Source organism: Lutjanus erythropterus, chromosome 6, assembly GCF_056507025.1.
Source record: "Lutjanus erythropterus isolate fLutEry1 chromosome 6, fLutEry1.hap2, whole genome shotgun sequence".
Lineage (NCBI taxonomy): Eukaryota > Metazoa > Chordata > Actinopteri > Lutjaniformes > Lutjanidae > Lutjanus > Lutjanus erythropterus.
The window spans coordinates 29,546,039-29,564,634 of NC_139322.1; the positions used below are offsets into that span (position 1 = coordinate 29,546,039).

The 18,596-nt window shown below is 38.8% G+C and overlaps 1 protein-coding gene across 2 annotated transcripts in view; it reads right to left on the reverse strand.

Moving 5' to 3' along the window:
* The window catches only part of celsr3 (cadherin, EGF LAG seven-pass G-type receptor 3), a 141,620-nt gene that overhangs the window by 11,269 nt on the left and 111,755 nt on the right, over positions 1-18,596 (reverse strand). For both annotated transcript variants that reach the window (XM_084721589.1, XM_084721587.1), the window contains exons 21-29: positions 17,011-17,209; positions 13,978-14,172; positions 13,713-13,899; positions 12,798-12,965; positions 11,779-11,905; positions 9,857-10,063; positions 3,890-4,064; positions 1,651-1,763; positions 687-766 (exon numbers count right to left, since the gene is read on the reverse strand). In XM_084721589.1, the coding sequence (XP_084577715.1) occupies positions 687-766; positions 1,651-1,763; positions 3,890-4,064; positions 9,857-10,063; positions 11,779-11,905; positions 12,798-12,965; positions 13,713-13,899; positions 13,978-14,172; positions 17,011-17,209 (1,451 nt within the window). The remainder of the gene's footprint in view (positions 1-686; positions 767-1,650; positions 1,764-3,889; positions 4,065-9,856; positions 10,064-11,778; positions 11,906-12,797; positions 12,966-13,712; positions 13,900-13,977; positions 14,173-17,010; positions 17,210-18,596) is intronic.

Genomic DNA, 18,596 nt, shown 5'->3' on the forward strand with positions numbered 1-18,596 from the left:
TTGTGGCAGGTTTTTTTCTTCTGATTTCAAAGACCTGACCCACTGTCTTATGTAGGCTGTATAGACGTACCAGTATGAAATTGATACCGTTTCATAACCACCCGGCTCTTCAATGAATGTAACGGTGGGAAACAAATTCACTTGTACCTTCGGACAGGACTATAACACTATAGAGTTTTACTTATAATACTTATCACTAACAAGGCCCAGCATGATCACTGTCTATCAGATCAACACTACTTGAATGAGATATATAGAAATATAGATACAGTATCTTCCCCTGTGCTCTCCTCTTAGTTCCCCTTAACATCTCCAAGTGGTATTATTGTTGTACTGTTGTGACAAAGACAACAGGTGTTGTGTTGAAATCTGTTTCCCCGTTGCTTTGTGTTCCCCCTTATCTTACCCTGCTATGCCTAGCCATACAGTACCCTCTCAATAAGGGGTAATATCTTATCATGTCTAATATTTAAAAAATGATTTGTCTGCAGTACAGAGAAAATTCTTGCTTCTTTTAAGATAGAAATCTGGTGTCTTTTTTCCCCTAAATCATTTAGAGATGCAGTAATAAAAGATAGCTGGCTGACGGTACATAATGCTGCAGGCTTATGTAACATAATGAAAACTGGCCAACAAAATGAAAGTGTGAAGAGCCATTTAACCATGGAGTACATGTCGGTACTCACATCACAGGGAGCTTCTTGGTCTCCTTCTGAGAGGGACTGCACGACATCTTGGCTACAATCATGAAAATCCCTCCATTCATCTGGATAGAGAGAGATCAATACAAACGGTAAGCCAACATTTTTAATGCATTTCATCTAATCCAGTACTGCTGTTACCTGTGGGATGTGGATAAACAGATGAAACAAAATCAATGTGGATAAAACAGTCACTGATGAGGGGAGAAGGTGCATTTATTAAAGGCAAAGTGATTTAAGTCTATGAATAGCTCCTTAATTCTGTTTTGGTTACTTTACTCAAACAGTTTATAAAAATGGACAAATTATTGAATGACAGGAAGAAAATCTGTAAATGAAGAAAAAGCAAAGGCACAACTTGAGGGCAGAAAGAATAAAGAAAATAAATACAGGCATGAAAAAAAGATGAGAAAGGTATAGAAATGAATAAAAATAATGACTGTACTGCACTGTAATTATGTATAATTATTATAAGATCTGGCACCATTTCATGTCTCAGATGTTTCAGTGAAGTTGTAAAGTGAAAGGTGCTAACTTAATGTGAGGAGCAATTAAAATTATGGTCTAGCAGAGTTCAAGTGCGGCGTCTTTGTGAAATTCATTTGGAGTGCTGCCACTTATGACTGATGAAACGATTCTGCTAATTTTAAGAGTGCCCAGGAAGGGATTCACAGGCAGAGAAGAGGGAGCATAAACCTGGTTTACCACATTTTTATCTGAAGAGTTTACCTCAGGCTGGTATCAAGCCCAGTAAGCAGAGCTACGCTTATCTGTGCCAGGTTTTATGTTTATAGGGTGACAAAATCAATGTCTCCCTGACAAACAGATTCAACACAGATTGTTCATCAACAGTCTATCCTACCATTTTCTGTTTACACAATATTTTTTATCAGGTTTTTGTGCATACAGAATTAGCTACAGTATTTTAGACAGACGGAGAGACAGTTACCAGTATGACGATGGCTATGGGACCAGCAAAGCTCCAGATGAGTTTGTCATAGATGGAGATCCAACAGAAGTCTGGGTTCCCATAACCCTCTGGGTCCAGTCCCACTGCCAGGCCTGCAGCGAGGAGACGGACAGTTAGATCAGACAGGAAAAATCTACCCTAAGACATCTTTTATGATCAATCACAGAGAGAAGGACAGAGACAGACAGCACAGTCCGTGCCAGCGTGAACTTTATCTGAATGACAGTGGCAGGAGAGGTCAGAGACAGAACAGGACACATTAATTCTAGGTATTAGTCTATTTAATCATTAGTCAATATTAAAATAAGAATTTTATGTGACAAAACATCCTGTTGGAGATAATGAGCTCCTGGCAAACAGTGACTGTAAATACATGATTACATTATTTTGCATTTGAAGATGTCGATATAGGTTTTCCATTTGTCTCCTGATCTGTATTGGGAAAATAGGGCAATGCAGTGTTATAAATAAGGTGGATTCAAGACAACATAAAAACACTCCATTAACAACAGTCGTATCAGGTTACAGATTATTGCCTTGAAATTTGCAGAGATTGTTTGTGTTAAGTTCAGCTGATCATGATCACAGAAGGATGTTTGATTTTAAAACTCAGTCTGCACATACTACATTAAAGCAGATGTATATTCAGTGTATGGAGTATCACTGATGCTTCTGATAAATTCTATGTTTAGCTTCACAACATCAATATTACAGGCAGTTCTAACTATTTCGTATTTATTTTATAGACTAGCTAATGGAACTGACAGTTTGTTTTAGGTAGATGTTCACGTTGGTAGATGTTAGAGGTGGGTTGTTATATGAAAAAGTATTTTTAAAGCTACTACAAGGAACTTTCATATATTGTTGATTTTGGAGGGTCCTGTGGACAAAGGCAGTCATGTTTCCACTATCATAACCACAAAATACAATGTCAAAAATAAAATGATCTAAATAAAAATCTTTAGCTTGCTGACATGCTACTCACTGTACCTCTGCCAGGAAAATTTTAAACACTGGCTCGTTTTATCGCACTTCAGAGAGAATCTTCCCTGGTGGCAACCATCAAGAAATATAACTGGCACCAGGTCGAAAATAGCTCATCTCACAGATGGTCTAGATAACTTATGTCAGTCATATAGAGGCATCAGTAATAAAGTGAGACTGTTTCATAACCAGTTAAGAACTCCTTGTAGTAGTTTCAAAATGATTCTGCTGGCTATTAAAAAAACCCCAACAAAACAAAACAGTAATTTGTGACTGAGATAATTAAACTAAATCATATCATTTTTTGTTTTGTTTGTAAATATTTTTTATGGACAACACCAAACTGACATCCACACCAAAACAAATGTTTAGGTTCCGTTTTATCAAGGCAGGTCATTTCGTGTTCATCCATTACTTGTGCTCAGGATCTGTAGGAGATTTGACTGATTCTCAAACTGTGAAGTCTCTGTTCCTGGTGTATCTTTGTTTGGACAAAACTGTCAAGGTTTTGACAGTCGTGGGTTTAAAGAATTTTCAAATGGAATTGAAAAAGTGAGAGTAGACAGGAAAAGCCTAAATAAAGACAGACAGATAAACACACCTCTGAGCCCGAGGAAAGAGACATCAGCTAGTGTGTGTATGTGTGTGTGTGTGTGTGTGTGTGTGTGTGTGAGAAAGAGAGACAGATCTATTCTTGAGGCAAGGTGAGACAGCGGTCAGTGTGTGTGTCTGTATAAGAATGACAGAAAAAGCAACAGACAGTGCAGTTGACAGAATGTATGAATCTGGGTGGAAACTGCAAATGCTTGTGTGTGTGTGTGTGTACAAGGAGAGAACGAGAGAGAGAGAGAGAGAGAGAGAGAGAGAGAGAGAGAGAGAGAGAGAGCGAGAGAGAGAGAAGACAGATATGACTTGCTTATACTGTGTCAAGGAAGAAATTGCTTGTGTGTGTGACTGTGCTTTACTATCTCAATATTAAAATGTCACCCAAACCTGCTTAATTCAAGTGTCAATAGGACACCTTATCTACACAGCCAGACTGTAAAAATGTGTGTGTGTGTGTGTGTGTGTGTGTGTGTGTGTGTGTGTGTGTGTGTGTGTGTGTGTGTGTGTGTGTGTGTGTGTGTGTGTGCGCAAATGTGGCAAGGACATGTTTGCCTGTGTGTATACATGGATGCATAGACATGTTTCTGACAAACATCACAGAGATCTCATGTGTCTGTATGCATGTTACCTGTGATAATGGCGGGCACACCCCAGCCGATGGCGTAGTAGAACCTCATGGCACCGTAGTTGATGTTGCGTTGTTCGGTCTGCATACGGTAGATGTGAAGGCCCTCCACGAACATCCAGGCAAACGTGGACATGAAGAAGTAATGCAGGAGGATGGCCACGACCGTACACAGGAACTGGAAAGAGAGAGAAATTGAATTGTTGACATTTATGCCAATAAAGCATATGGAACATATTGAATGGAACAGAGACAGAGAGAGAGAGAGAGAGAGAGAGAAAGTGATTAAAGGCAGAAATGAGAAAAAGCCAAGGAGGCAGAAGAAATATGGAGATAGATGAAAGATAAAGTGAATAAAAAAAAGAGAAGCAAGGATGAATAAAGTGAGGGGAAGAGGAAAGATGAAAACATGTGAGGAAAAGGTCTTGAGATAAAACATATAATCCTTTGTATTGATTCTGTGACAGTTGCAGAGCAGACATCTTGGCAAACGACCAACAAGGCTTTATTACATCACAGCAGGTGTCAGCGATGAAGTAAAAAGCATTCATGATTTAATTACAAACACAGCTAATGAACAGAGTTTATGGCAGTGTGTTAGAGTATAACTTCAGGAAACGCACAAAATAACTGAAATGAATGTAAATGAATGTTGTTAATGTGCTGAATTAGAGTAATAACACCCAGGAGTGCATTCATAACTGCGATTATGGGTTACAGTGAGCAGAGGGAAGTACACACAGTAAAGAATGCCCCTGCAGGTGATGTGGCTTTCATAGCAGCTGTGTGTAGACAGATGCAGACATAAAATACAATGCTTTTCAGAATGAAAACATTTACGGGGCAAAATAAGAAAACTACTGCTGACTGTTTTGTTTTTTTTCACTGGCACCTTTTTCTCTTTGTTCTTCACAAATTTGTCATAATAATCGGGATGATGATCAGCTCAGAATGACTGAAAGTGCCAAATGACTTGATTTAATGGTTTTTGTTTGTTTATACGATTACAAATTGTAGAGGAAACAGCAAAGACTCCCGCACACTGTCTCGCTTTCTAGTGATTTATTAAATATCCGACGTTTCCGTCCAAACGACCTTCATCAGGTATACTGGCGGCATCCACACATTTCAACATCTATTTGAAGACAGCGAATGCCTCCATTTACAAAACATCCAATCAGAGGACTGCTTGAGATTGGTCAACACCTGAAACAAATTTAGGTGTCATCAGTGCAGCATTAGGGCCGGAAACTAGTCAAATCTCAATAAACTCATCAAATCTCAATAAACATTTTTTCTTTTATAACACCCCACACATGAAAAATATCTACATATATACATACCAATCAAGTCTAACACATGTCAATGTTATCTAGTGCATCATACTGCAAAAAAGAAACACTGTCCAAAAAGGGACATAGGTATATCAATATCCAAATTATGTCAGATAGGTATTAAAGGGAAAACGTTTTTAAAACATTATTATTTAAAGGCTGGAAATAAAGTCTCAATGACCTGTTAGGTCAAGTGTGTGTATATATATACATACACATACATATACATATACATATACACATACATATATATAAATATAGTAATTTTTTTCCTCCGACGCACCTGTCAGACATTTCAGGTGTGCAGAGACCTTCCCTACCATTACAAATTGTAAAATATCACTTCCATGAAGGTGTTCAGACAGACAGTGAGAGATCACAGGCAATGAACTTGGCATTTCATCCTTGCAGCTAGAGCAAAGTTCAAGCTGCATGCAAAATTTATATCATGTTCATTCTGATGTCGATTAACATAAATGGTGTTCTTTTGCCTTACTAAATAATATACTACAGCAGTCAGGTTGGGAACCCATATTTCCCCTCGCTGCATAAAGTTTTGCCTGAAATATGACTCGTTTTTTTGACTGTAGTCAATTTTTCTGTGAAACCTAATAATCCCTGTTATCAGCTAAGCTGAATCATATTTTAAGGGTTCAACCCACTCCAGTTGTTTCATCATTAAATTAAAATCTTATATTTCAAGCTTTCCTCAGGTTTTAAGGTAATGATCTGCTACAAATGGCACTTCTGAATTTGTAATACACATTTTGAGATACACCAAACCACCAAAAACCATATTTCTAGAATGTCTGCTTAATCCACAGCTGATGTATTTCTCTTTTTCTTTTGAAATATCCATGAATCAGTATTGATGCACTGTCTTTACTGCACTGATGTGATGTTGCTTGAATGCTGAGAGGCTGTGAAATCTGTGCTGAGAGATGGTGTAATCCGTTCTAACACAGATAGATAGATCCGTGGTCTGTCCAATTCCATGGTTCAGACTGCATATAGTCAGGAATGATTCGCAATACTTTTTGTCAGGGCAGGAGATAAACTTCCAAACCACTTCTGTCAGCTGAGTGCTGCTGTTTGATTTGGCAGTAATGCTGAACGTCCCCATGAATAATGCAGAATATTAGCATTTGCGCTTTCTGAGAAATTACCCTCAGGCTGCATTCAGGCATGTCTGGAGTGGTTTACTTGAACTCTGGAGCCTTTAGTCAGTTTTGTTTGTTTGGCCAGATGGGAATGATGCCATTCAAACTCAAGTGGCACTGAATTACAGCATAGTCACATCTGAAAGTACAAGTAATCGTCTGCTAAGTGAACTGCTTTCTTCCAGAAGTAAAAGCAACTTGAGAACACACAGGTTTGTCAGTGAAAATACATATTTTGTGGCAACTGATATCCACATTTCAAAGACATACTCTGAACATGAAGTAAAACAAAATTAAGTGAGACCAAACAGTAGTCTGGTGTGGTTTATTTATTTGTAGCCATATGTGCTCTGAACCAAGCCGAACACCAGAAAAGGTAGATTACATCTTAAAAAACTCAAGCAGTCCATCCTGCTTTGGCTTAAGTTGCAAGGACTGAAATTAGATTTGCTTTGACTCTCCCTCTCCACCAAAAGAGAGAGATTTACAGCTGACTAAATACTTCAGCTTGCTACAACAGTATCTTCTTTTAAATCGCTTTTGAAGACTTATTGTTTAGTCTTTCTTTTATTTTTTTCTTTTAATTCTATTTCTTAACTACTGAGATGCACTATACTTTATTCTTTAGGTAGCACTTTACATAGTTGACATTTCACTGCACAGTTGGTTTTATATTTTATCTTATGTATAAAGTATTTCATTTACTATGTTTAATCATCCATTGTTTTTAAGTGTCATTCATTTTTTATTCCTCATGTCTGCCTTTTTACTCGTGCATTCCTATGCGTTTTTTGTTGTGTTTTATCTGTAAATCATTTTGCAATACTAGTTTTGATTAGTGCTATAAAAATAAATGTTACTCATTTAAATCAAATGTCACTCATCATTATTGTTATTACTCTGTCTAACGAATGAACTTAAATGCATCCTGCCATCAGGGCAGACACCTTAATATTCATACCCTTTGAACAAATTCAATAAAGAAATGCATCAAATTAAACTTCTCCAATTCAGTTTGCAAACAAACTATGACTACATCATCACTGAGCTATTGTAGTTGTACATCACTGTGGATGAGAGCAGGTAAACATGCCTTGTAACATAAACGGAACGTAAACATGCCTCTCTGTCAACCCATATGACTCTTACGAAAGAGAAAATCTTCACTTGAGAAATACTGCGCGCTCTACATCTTTATGTCGAGGCAAGTCCCAGATTCGAAGGTTAAAAGAAGCTCAGCGCAAATTCCTGACGAGACGACCAGAGTTGACACAGAAATAGCAGCAGCCTTGGCACGAATGCAGCCAGACGATGAATATCACACTCCCACATACACCCAAGCACACCCAAGAATACAAACACTTCAAGTTACACACATAAAGATAGGAAGACTAAAATATGCACAAGCATGTAAAAACTAGTGTGCACACAAACACAGGACTGCTGCGAGCACTAACATGCTCTCCCGAGCATGATGTACATGAATTAGAGAACATATTGTTCAGCTAGAAGTAACCAGTCGCACTGTAAGAGCCGTACTGTCGACTGGGAGGGGGATACAGCTTAATTAATTGGATTTCATGCTGAGCGAGCACATATTTTCAGTGTGCTCTCTACAAGACCCACTGCTCTTTAAGCACAGACACACACACACACACACACACACACACACACACACACACAAACACAAACACGCACATTTGTGATGTAACAAAAGGAAGAGAGAAAAGGAGGGGGGGGGGGATGTAGGAAGGATTAAGGGGAATGAGAAAACTTACAGTAAAAGAAACAGCACACTTATGAGCCCATGTGATCTAGTCATGTCAAACAAAATGTGAACTTTATCAACAATTGCTTTGGAAAGTGTCTTAATATGATCTTTAGTGCTGCATCAGACAAGGAAGATACATGATGATGCTCAGTAGGGGTTCCCAAACTTTTTCAGTGTGAGAACTAGAAGAGAAATTTGTTGTCTCCCCATAACCCAAACAACAAACAAAATACACCATGACTTGCCATAACATGTACAATTATGAACTGCTGATAAAGAACCCAACAAACCATGAATTTAAAATGTACATGAAATGAATTTATTTCATTATAAAAGTCCATCACAGCAATAATCAAATTTGCTGGGTGTAATTCTAGAGGGCTTTTAATTTGAAATGAATCCAGGAAACGTTGAGCTGGTATTACATAACAGCGTACTGAAGTAACTTAAACAGGGCAAAAAGGACTGGATCAAAATGAGGCTTCATACTAAAATACTCTTGTGACAGCCCACATTTCTCATCATGCTTGGTACTGGACTGTTGTTTCTTAAGGTAGCTGTTTTATCATCTAAAATGAAAACATCATTTACATTTTTATGCTGGTTAATAGTTTGATCCATTAGCGAGGTGGCTGTCTCATTTATTGACACCAGCCATATTTCACGGTTGTATTGAGTTTGTCCTCTGTGTTGAATGTCACTAGGACTGATTGTAAGATTGGACTGGATAGTCTGCCCTGTCCACCCATACACACAATCAGTGGTACATTCTTATTTACAAAGCCATTCTTGGACTGCTTCCTTCTTATCTGGGTATGGATCTCCATCCAACAAATAAGTATATGAAGTTATTATCTTCATTCCCAGGACTTGTTTCTGGTAAATGCTCTAAACTCTGTACTGAACTGAAGGTTGTTTAAGTATGCTGCTCCCTCAGTTTGGAATCAGGTGCAGAGTCACAGAAATCTTCAGACGCTGGTCTCATTGGACACTTTAAAAGTATTTCTGAATGATTAGATAGAGGTTCATCTGGCTGTAGATGTTTTGAATGTTGAAAAGCTTATCTTGCTACCTTGTTATCTATGCTACTGACAGTCTTGACTGAGACACTCTTAACATATACACATATATATGTATATGTATATGTGTGCGTGTGTGTGTATATGTATATACATATGTAAAATATTTAATCACGATTAATTGCAAATTGTTCAAAATGTACCTTAAATGGCATAAAAACATGCTGATATAATAATATTATAAACCCAAGTCCATGAGGCACAGATGAGCATAGTGACCTGCTCAATTTAACATTATTTAGTATTATTATTGTTAATAATAGTTTATGTCTTTAATAATTGTCCTCTGAGGAGAAAAATCCTCACCTTTATTCAGCTCAGTCTATATAATGATGAAATGGTGCACGATATTCATGTTTCAAGACAGCAGGATCATTTACATCAGTGTCACTCTGACAGTTTACATCAGTGAGGATGTTTTAGACCACAGCAGACAGCAAACTGCAGACTGACACACACCGAGGAGATGAAGAGGGAGAGACAGAGTCCAGACTCTTCATCATGACTTATAATAATGCAGCACACTGACGAGCATCTGTCATTTTGGCAAAGAAGCTACAGGGATCACAAACCAACAGGGCAACAGAAATACAATACAAGCACACAACCCCCCCTCCAGTATCTACCTGTTGTTCAGTCTGATTGACCCCGAGCAGAAACACCAGCTCTGACAAAAACATGGCCGCTGCTGTATTTGAATGGATGCTCCTGGTGTTGGACTTGAGACCTCGCAGGCAGGAGAGCACCAGAATAGTGAGGAGGAGGGCCAGCATGGAGATGCACAGGGAGGAGTATGTGACCAGGGCCAGCGTCTCCAGATCCCCCTCCAACTGCTGCTCAGAGATAAGTGTGAGGAGGGAAGAAGAGATGTCAGAGAGATGGTGTTATTGGATTTGTAACATTTTGGTGGGAGTAGATGAAAAGGAAGGGCAGAGGAAAGGATGGGTGTAATCGTCAAGAAAGAAAATGTGAGAAAAAGGTGGGAAATGGAAAGGCAAGGCAGGACAGGCAGGTAAGTAAGGAATAAGACTGAGCAAAAGATGAAAAGTCACACAGTGAAATAAGGTAAAGAGATGAAAACGAATCATTTGAACATGTTTGAAATGCTGCTACTTCAGTCTGGGTCGCTGTCTGCCCTCGTCTGTCTGGCTTTACTGAGTGTGAACTCGTGATAATTATATCAGAGGTGTTAAATTACTTGGAAAGCAAGTAAATGGGCTGAAGAAACTAAAGCTGCACAGGCCAAAACATTGTTTGAGATTTTAAAAAACACCAAAAGACAGTGACTAATTTAACTGTTTGTAAATGCCAGTGCACAAACTCTTATATGCGGCAGGAACTTGAGTCGAAGTTATTTATATGTATCTTGTTCATTAACTTCTGAATCAAATAAGTCAAATATGTAAAGCCCTTAAGGACAGAATTCATGGAGGTATCGAATGAATGACCCTCTAATGTTCTTTTAAGAAACCTAATTGAGTTTTAAGTTCTAATTTATTTATCTTTTTTTAAATTTCCAATGTCTCTCCAGCATAGTTTCAATTGCTCTTGCATGCATTTTACAACTCTCTCACAATGTGCAAAGTTCTAACATTTTGCAAAAATCTGTGCACGGCAGAGGAAATTATACTGCCTTTGTCCTCATATATGCCTTGTAATACAACCTGCTGTCCTAAAATAAATAATTTAAAAAAGAATGATAGTAAAATAAAACAAAACTTCTACAAATCATGAAATGTAATGTGAGCTAATTACACAGAATACTGTTTGGCATTTAATGCTAAATATTAAAATCTCCCAAAAGATTGAGAGAGGCAGAGGGCCTCTGTATTTAAACTATTTATCTAAAATAAATTAAAGAAGACGTGAAAATAAGGAATACAAGGAACACCTTTCTAGTCTGTCAGGGGAAAACTGAGTAGCAAAAGCATGAAATCCATTCATCACTGCCTTTGCATGCACAGAAAGCATGTGCTGCCAGTAAACACAACAAACACCAGCAGGATTTTATTTGGGCAGGATGGGCACATATACAGTCGCTCACATGAATGGAAATGTGATACTGCACCTCTGATGAGTAAATATCTTTTTGAAGTGCTTTCTTAAACGTAAACCACATACCTTTGGAGAAACGTACCACTTTAAATTGATGGTAAGGCTCAGTTTCATGTCTTTCAGTCCAACAAACATCGAGATCTTATACATCATTACTTGGTATGCTGGGCTGTGATGGGCAGGGGGCTTGTAATAAACCTTGAAAATCTTCTACAGCTGTAACAAGGCTTCCTTTAGCCTTTAGAGCGTCAGTCAGGGTTTAATTCTCCAGGATTTCAAACTTTAACACTGAGTAAATCCAGCAATTACCAGCTCAGATGTTCAAATGGAAAAGAAGAAGGAAAACCGACACATTGGCACGAACAGGTAAGTGTGTCCACACAGCAGGACCACTGATAGGAATGGCTCATTATGATAGAGACGTGGTATAAGAATTTAATTAAATGAGTGGTTCACATGTCTGTGAGAAGATCTCCACTGACAGATCACTAACCTCTCTCTGTGAACTGTCCATCAGCACGCCGAAGGTGCCCAGCCTCTGGCACTGACAGCGGACGTGAGAGGTGTTCCTGTACACCACCATACAGTCCCTGACCGTCCAACAACCTCCGGCCTCATGCCTGAAGACAGACAGAGAGACAGAGTTGATCATGAAAGTCAAGTTTGCAGGAGGCATTTCAACAGTTACAGTAAACTAGGAGACACACAGTTGTTTCTTTTTGATGTATGATTGTATGACACACTTATCAACAGCCAACAGAAGATGCCGATTGGAAAAAAAAGTGTGTATTAAGCATGTCCTGCATAAGTCCAGTGCCATGCAGTCTAAATACATACTAAATACTTTTCATAGTTAAAAACAAACAAAATAAAAATGAAACTCATCAAATTAGGATCATATTTTGATGTTAAAATAATTTAGTTTCAGGACAAATTTTTATGACTGACGAAAGAAATCATTCAGATGTTTCCTAACACAACAAACGTGAATACAGAGCTACAGAATTTCAGAGCACCATACAGAGGTGTAAATTCGTTACACAAATTTATTGGATTAAGAGGACTTTCATTCAAATAACAGTCATACTGTACGTATTTTCTTCTATCATTTTTTTACAATGACTTTTCATATGTTATTCTCAATTTTCTATTTTCTATTTATGCATCTTGACTTGCAGTACTTGCTTTATCTTTATTTACATTTTCTTGTACTATGTATACTGTTATACACCGATATACCACAGCAAATTCCTTGTATGTTAAAACCTACTTGGCAATAATCCCTGATTGTGATTATGGTAAAAAAAAAAAAAACAACAAAAAAAAAAACATAAAAGTGTTTCCATTATGCATTCAAATGATACATATCATATCATATATATATATCTTCATCTACACAGTGTACACTCACTGGATGTCAGTTGTATCAGTATCATCGGTACAACTATCTCAGCCTTAATGCACAGTGTATCTGTATGTAGAAATAAATGAAGAAGTGTGATCTGTACTCACGGACTGCTGTGGTTCCACTGCACGCACAGTGGTTTGCTGCGATTGGACGTCTCCAGCAGCTTGAACTCAAGCAGGATGGGCTGGTCCAAATGTCCACCCACAAACGTCTGGTTGTTGAAGACAGAGATACTGACCACTGGGGAGTTCATTACTGGGTGTCGAGGAAGCCTGGGGGAGAGAGAGTGCAGTGTTACCGTACGTGTACTAGATCAGACAGAAAGCAGAGTTTAGGATGGTGAAAAAGGCAAAGAGGAGGTGAGGAGGAATCAGATTGGTATACTAGACAAGACTTAAATGACAGTTTATTGACACATCCTGAAAATTAGACAGTTTGTTACTTTGTAATTAAGCCCGGAGGTCAGGTGAGGAAGAGAAGAAGGGGAGAGAGAGGGGTTAAGAAAAAAAAAACAAACATTGATACTATGAGTGAACAAGACAGAAAAATCAGCAAAGCAATTAGCTCACCTAGAAACTAACAATTTTTATGATCAATTAATTGTTAAAGGCATTTATTAAGCAAAAATATCAAATATTTCTAGTTCTCTGAGAAGAATTTATGATTTTTTGTGTGTTTCATATCATTGCAAATAGAAGATTTGGGGGTTGGTCAGACAAATGAGCAATTTGAAGAAGTCACCTCAGCATTTTTCACATTTAATAGACTAAGTGATCAGTTGCATTCATTATTATTTTTAGATTTTCTATTAAATCTGGCGAGTTGCTAATTAAAGATATACTAAGATATTCAGAGCATAATGTTCTTCTAATGATGTGATGCTCCTGTTATATAAAAGCAATGTTGGTTTACTGTTTGCCACTCAAACAAAGACACGGTTAATCCAGATTTCTATGTTCAGCTTCCTCCCTTGGTGCTGTAATCAGATTATTATTGTTCTGAGCGTGATTGATTCCTACCTCACTCCACGCCGGTCTGCGTGGTACTTGGGAGGGAGGGCGGCGCCCAGACTGCGATAGATCAGCAAGATGACGATGGTGATGGGTTGCTCAGGCATGGAAACAGTGCGCCTGGCTGCTGTGTGTTCTCCTGTCTGATTGGCCACAACACTGACGGTGGCGGGAGCAGCGTTCTGAGTGGTCGAGGCTGAAATGGAGAAGTCTGTGTGAGTATGTTCTCTTGTTTCAGCCATATACACTCTCAAGCCTGTGCGTCTGTTCTTACATTCTTTCTCTGTCCGCTCCTTCTCCTTCTCCTTCCAGCTGTGTTGCTGCTGTCGCTGTGGCACGAGGGCAGCAGGGGGCAGTATCACATGAGTGTAGGGATCCCACAAAGCCTGACCCCGAAAAAGGGTGGTGTGGTAACGTGGGAAACGGCGCCGCACATGGGTCTGGTTCTCCACACGGTCAAGGTTCATGACTGATGAACACACAGGCACCAATAAACACACATGAGCACACATTCTTGACACGATATAAGTAACATGAGTTTGATGCAGTTTGCATAAACAGGAAAATATTAGTGACCAAATAATTATGATACCTTGTCATAATCACAACAATATGACTGTTTGAATCTTTTTATCTCAAACCACAGGCAATGTTGGAAGAATTCACATTTGTTTCCTGTTGTGATGAGGATATAGAGAGCTAAAGTCCTGCCCACTTTTTTTAAGCTAACCTGAAGATTTTTTCACAGAGGGTTTATGTCATTGGTCCATATTATAAGATAAATGGCTCTCTATTACTGTACTACGTAATAGAGTTGCGCACTTTATTACTTTAACCAAGACAAAACAATCATTATCTTGGTAGCATTCAAGAACAGCATACCACAAATCTTGGCAAAGCATCTTTTTTTAAATCTAACAACTTTACCTTTGCTAAAATACTTCAGTGCTCAAATTCTACAAGTGACTTTGGTGCATATGTTTAGTGTAGTCCAGGCCTGTTTTCAGGAAGGATAATGAAAGAAGCCTCTCAAAACACTGAGCAATGAAAGCTCCTGGAACAGAAGTTAACCCAGAAGTGAGGGGAGTATCATTATGACACATCCTGTCCCTGAAGTAACCAAGGATCCAAATGTGGGAAGTCACTCCGCAACACTTACTGACTTACCATAAAAACACACTTCAGCACTTGGTCATCACCCTGATGAGCATTAATTGGTATAAATTATTCATCAGAGTGTTTTATTGAAAACACTGATTCACTTGAATGTCTCCTGAAGATGCTCACAGCAAAAAATCAGAACACTGTAACACTATTGCCAGTGTTACTCAGATTTGGTTTATTAGGTGTAGGTGTATTGTTTTTTAGTTAACTAAACTTAACTAAACTTAAACTCACTTTCACTTTCACATGCAATTTCAGAGGAAAAATGAACTGCCTGTGTCAGTGAACCAATTTATTCTCTGTGGTTTTGAGAGTGTGAAGAGCCAAAAGAAAATCCATAAAGACACACACACACACACAGGAGCAGAGGCACTGGCGTATTCTAGGAAACAAGGTGGCGAACGGGAAGTACATAGTCAATGTGGAGTGTTCAATAATGAGTGAACACTTGATCCAGCAACCAGAAGTGGAACAGCACTCGATACAGACAGAAGAGTATATTGTGTGTGTCTGTGTGCGCCTGTTGGCATGTAGAGAAAGAGTTCCTGTTTTTCTGATTTTAAATGTCTGTGGTGACAATTTGGATGGAGAAACAACTGATTTATTAGTTAAATAAACTTGAAGATTTGGCATCCTAATGATGGACAAGAACAACAACATCAGGTCTTAAAAGGACTCTTATATTGGAAGCTCACAGATGGGTGTGTCAGGTCCATCCATGTCCTTTCCCTGGTTATTCAAATCCTATTTGGCTGACGGCATTAAATGTCTGTGTTTGTGTGTGTGAGTAGGAGTGTGAAATTTAGCCTTGGCTGTATTTCGTATTCGTTCTGCTCTCGCTGCTGCTCCTACTTCTCTGCTCTCCATCTGGGAATCTGCATCAGGCTGTCAGCTTAAGATTATTTAACAGCATTTTGGGTGGATTCCAAAGGGGAAGCATGTACAGTGACGTAAGAGAGAGATGAGAGAAACGAAGTAAAAGCAGCTATTTTCATGTTGGACAAGACAGGCAAGCCTATTTTATATTTTCCTCAGGTCTGGTATTAACTGTGTTCTAAATCTACACTGGAAGAAACTGGTGAGGCAAGATTCAGTAGTTGGTAACTTTGATGAGTTTCACGAGTTTGGAGTGTATGGTATTTTACAGGAATTCAATCTGTGTGTGGAGCTAAGAGCATTAACTGTGAGTGTGAAATTCATTGTCTGGCTTCATCCCCGCCAGAGCTGCAGCTGCAGCTGCTGCTATTTCAACACCTCTTATTGTTGTATGTGGTCCAGATTATTTAACAGTATGTTCAACACCGAGAACGTGACAGAAGAATGTGGAAAAGAGCAAAACGTACAATTGAAAGGAAGCCAGAGACTAAATGACACATGGACAAAACCTATGTTCAGTACTTGTACAGTAAGGGAGTGTGTGTGACTGTGTGTGTGTGTGTGTGTGTGTGTGTGTGTGTTGATTTTTGTGATCTAAGCAAACATATGAATATACACCAAAACTAGAAGGACATTTTGGATACATTGTGTTTCTATGGGCAATCTAAAATTTCTGCAAAAGTCCCTCTGATTCACATTTACCATAACTTGGTGTGTGTGCATGTGTGTGACTAACCCATTTTTCATTTATAGTATATGCTTAAAAAAGGTGTATATGGTATTCAGTAATTATAAATGGTGTGTGCATCTGTGTGTGTTCGCTACTCTGTGTGTGTGGTGTGTGTTTGGCATCTGTAAATCTAAATGATGTATGCTGGCCAGTGTTACGGGGCTTCAGGGGTTTTTGTGCGTGTGCAGGAAGCATTAGCTGTTGTCTGTGTGTGTGTGTGTGTGTGTGTGTGTGTGTGTGTGTGTGTGTGTGTGTGTGTGTGGGAGTGTGAAATTCATCTCTCTGTGCTGCTGCCAGCGCTCGGTCTGTGCCATCATCATTTGCATTAGTGCTGTTCATCTCTCGCTTTACAATGAGTCATTCTAGCTGATTTCACAGCAGTGATTTACAGTATTATGAGAAAACCGCAGCAAATCGTCTGTAAAGATTAAGATTTTATTACTGCCTTATTCTCTTTTATTGGCTCTGACTAGTGATTAGCTATTGTGTCATGTCTGAGTAGCTGTGACTGTTTGTGTTTAGTCTTTCTGAACTCACCTAAGTTTGGAGCAACCAGCGCCACAGGGTTGAGGTAGGTGAGCTTCATGTTCTGGGCCAGGTTCTGGGCGTACTGCTCCAGCAGCTCCGTCAGCTCGGCTGGACCGCCCCCGGGGATGTGGTTCTGACTTTGAGCGAGAGCCCGCCACAGCCCAGAGGTACCGGGACCCAACAGCACGCTGCAGCCCCGGAGGACGTTCTGTAAGCAGCGGCAAGATTAACAATTAGTTAAAGTCAATCGTTTTAAATTGTTTCGCTCTGAGGAATCAGCGACCACATGTGCTTGTACATTTGAGACAAAGGAAAAGAAAGAATAAGATATGAGACAGAAAAAATAACAAATGTGTCAACAAAGGCAAAGAATGTTACAAGATAACTAAAGCTATCCAAAAACTGGAAAAGATTTGACAAAAATATGAAATATTTATTAAAACAGCACAACATTTAAGGACAATGGTCTCATCTGGGACGATCAGCTGTAATGCTTTCCTCTAAATTTATAATACAATAAAACAAGAACCAAACAAGACATTCGAGGATGTCATCTTGGGCTTTGGGAAACAGTGGTCGACATTTTTTTTTTACCATTTTCTGACATTTTATTGACCAAACAACTTATCGACTAGTTGAGAAAATACTCAACAGATTAATCGATTATGAAAATAATCATTAGTTAGTAGCCCTGTTTACATTCTTTTGTTAAAAGGACACAAAACAAAAGACAAGAATATCCTTAGTACAGCTTAATACTGAACAAGTTCTCAAAACGCATACAAGATTATCAACAGTTCCCCTATGACTACTTTAAGCTGCTGCTACAAACAGAAAGAAAGTCTGGCTTTATTCCAGCAGCCATGAGACTTATGAACAGCCACAGTAACAGAAATGGTCAGTTTACCTTGTGTACGCTGATAAATGCATCTGCACTTTTGACATTATGATCATTCTTGTGTACATCTTTCTAACATATCTAATATTTGTATTTTGTATTAGTTTTTATATGTATAAATGTATTATCTACAAGTACTTCTGTTTGCACACTCACTTGTCTTGAATTATCCCCTTGCTTTGGATTGAGGTGAACTGAACTGAACTGACTGCTGATGTACAATAGAAAGTCAGCAGGAGGCTTGGACGTGCATATGCAACAGTTGAAATCAGCACTCTCACACTTTTGATCAGTTTTGATTTTTGGATTAGAGATTGGAAGTTGGAGTCAGAGGTTGGAAGAGGGAAAGAACGTATTGTGAGGTTGTGAGGCTCACCACAAGGCCAGAGGCCAGTCTTAATAAAGCCTCAGAGCCATGCACCAAGTCAACAAAAAAAAAGAATTGTCAGGGAGAAAAGAAAAAGCAACTTAATATAGAGCCAGGGCTGGAGCTTGCCATACAAAGACTGGCGATGCACTGCAGCCTTGTAGAATATTTTGAGGATTTGGACAGTTAAGCCTAATAGAGGGTGTAAAAAAGAGTCTGAGCTTGTGACAGAAATCTGATGCAACCCTCATTGCAAAGCTTTTTGTCAGACTGATGTGACAGAGACCACCAACATGGTCAAAAATGTAAACTGAGCAAAAAAAAGAACAT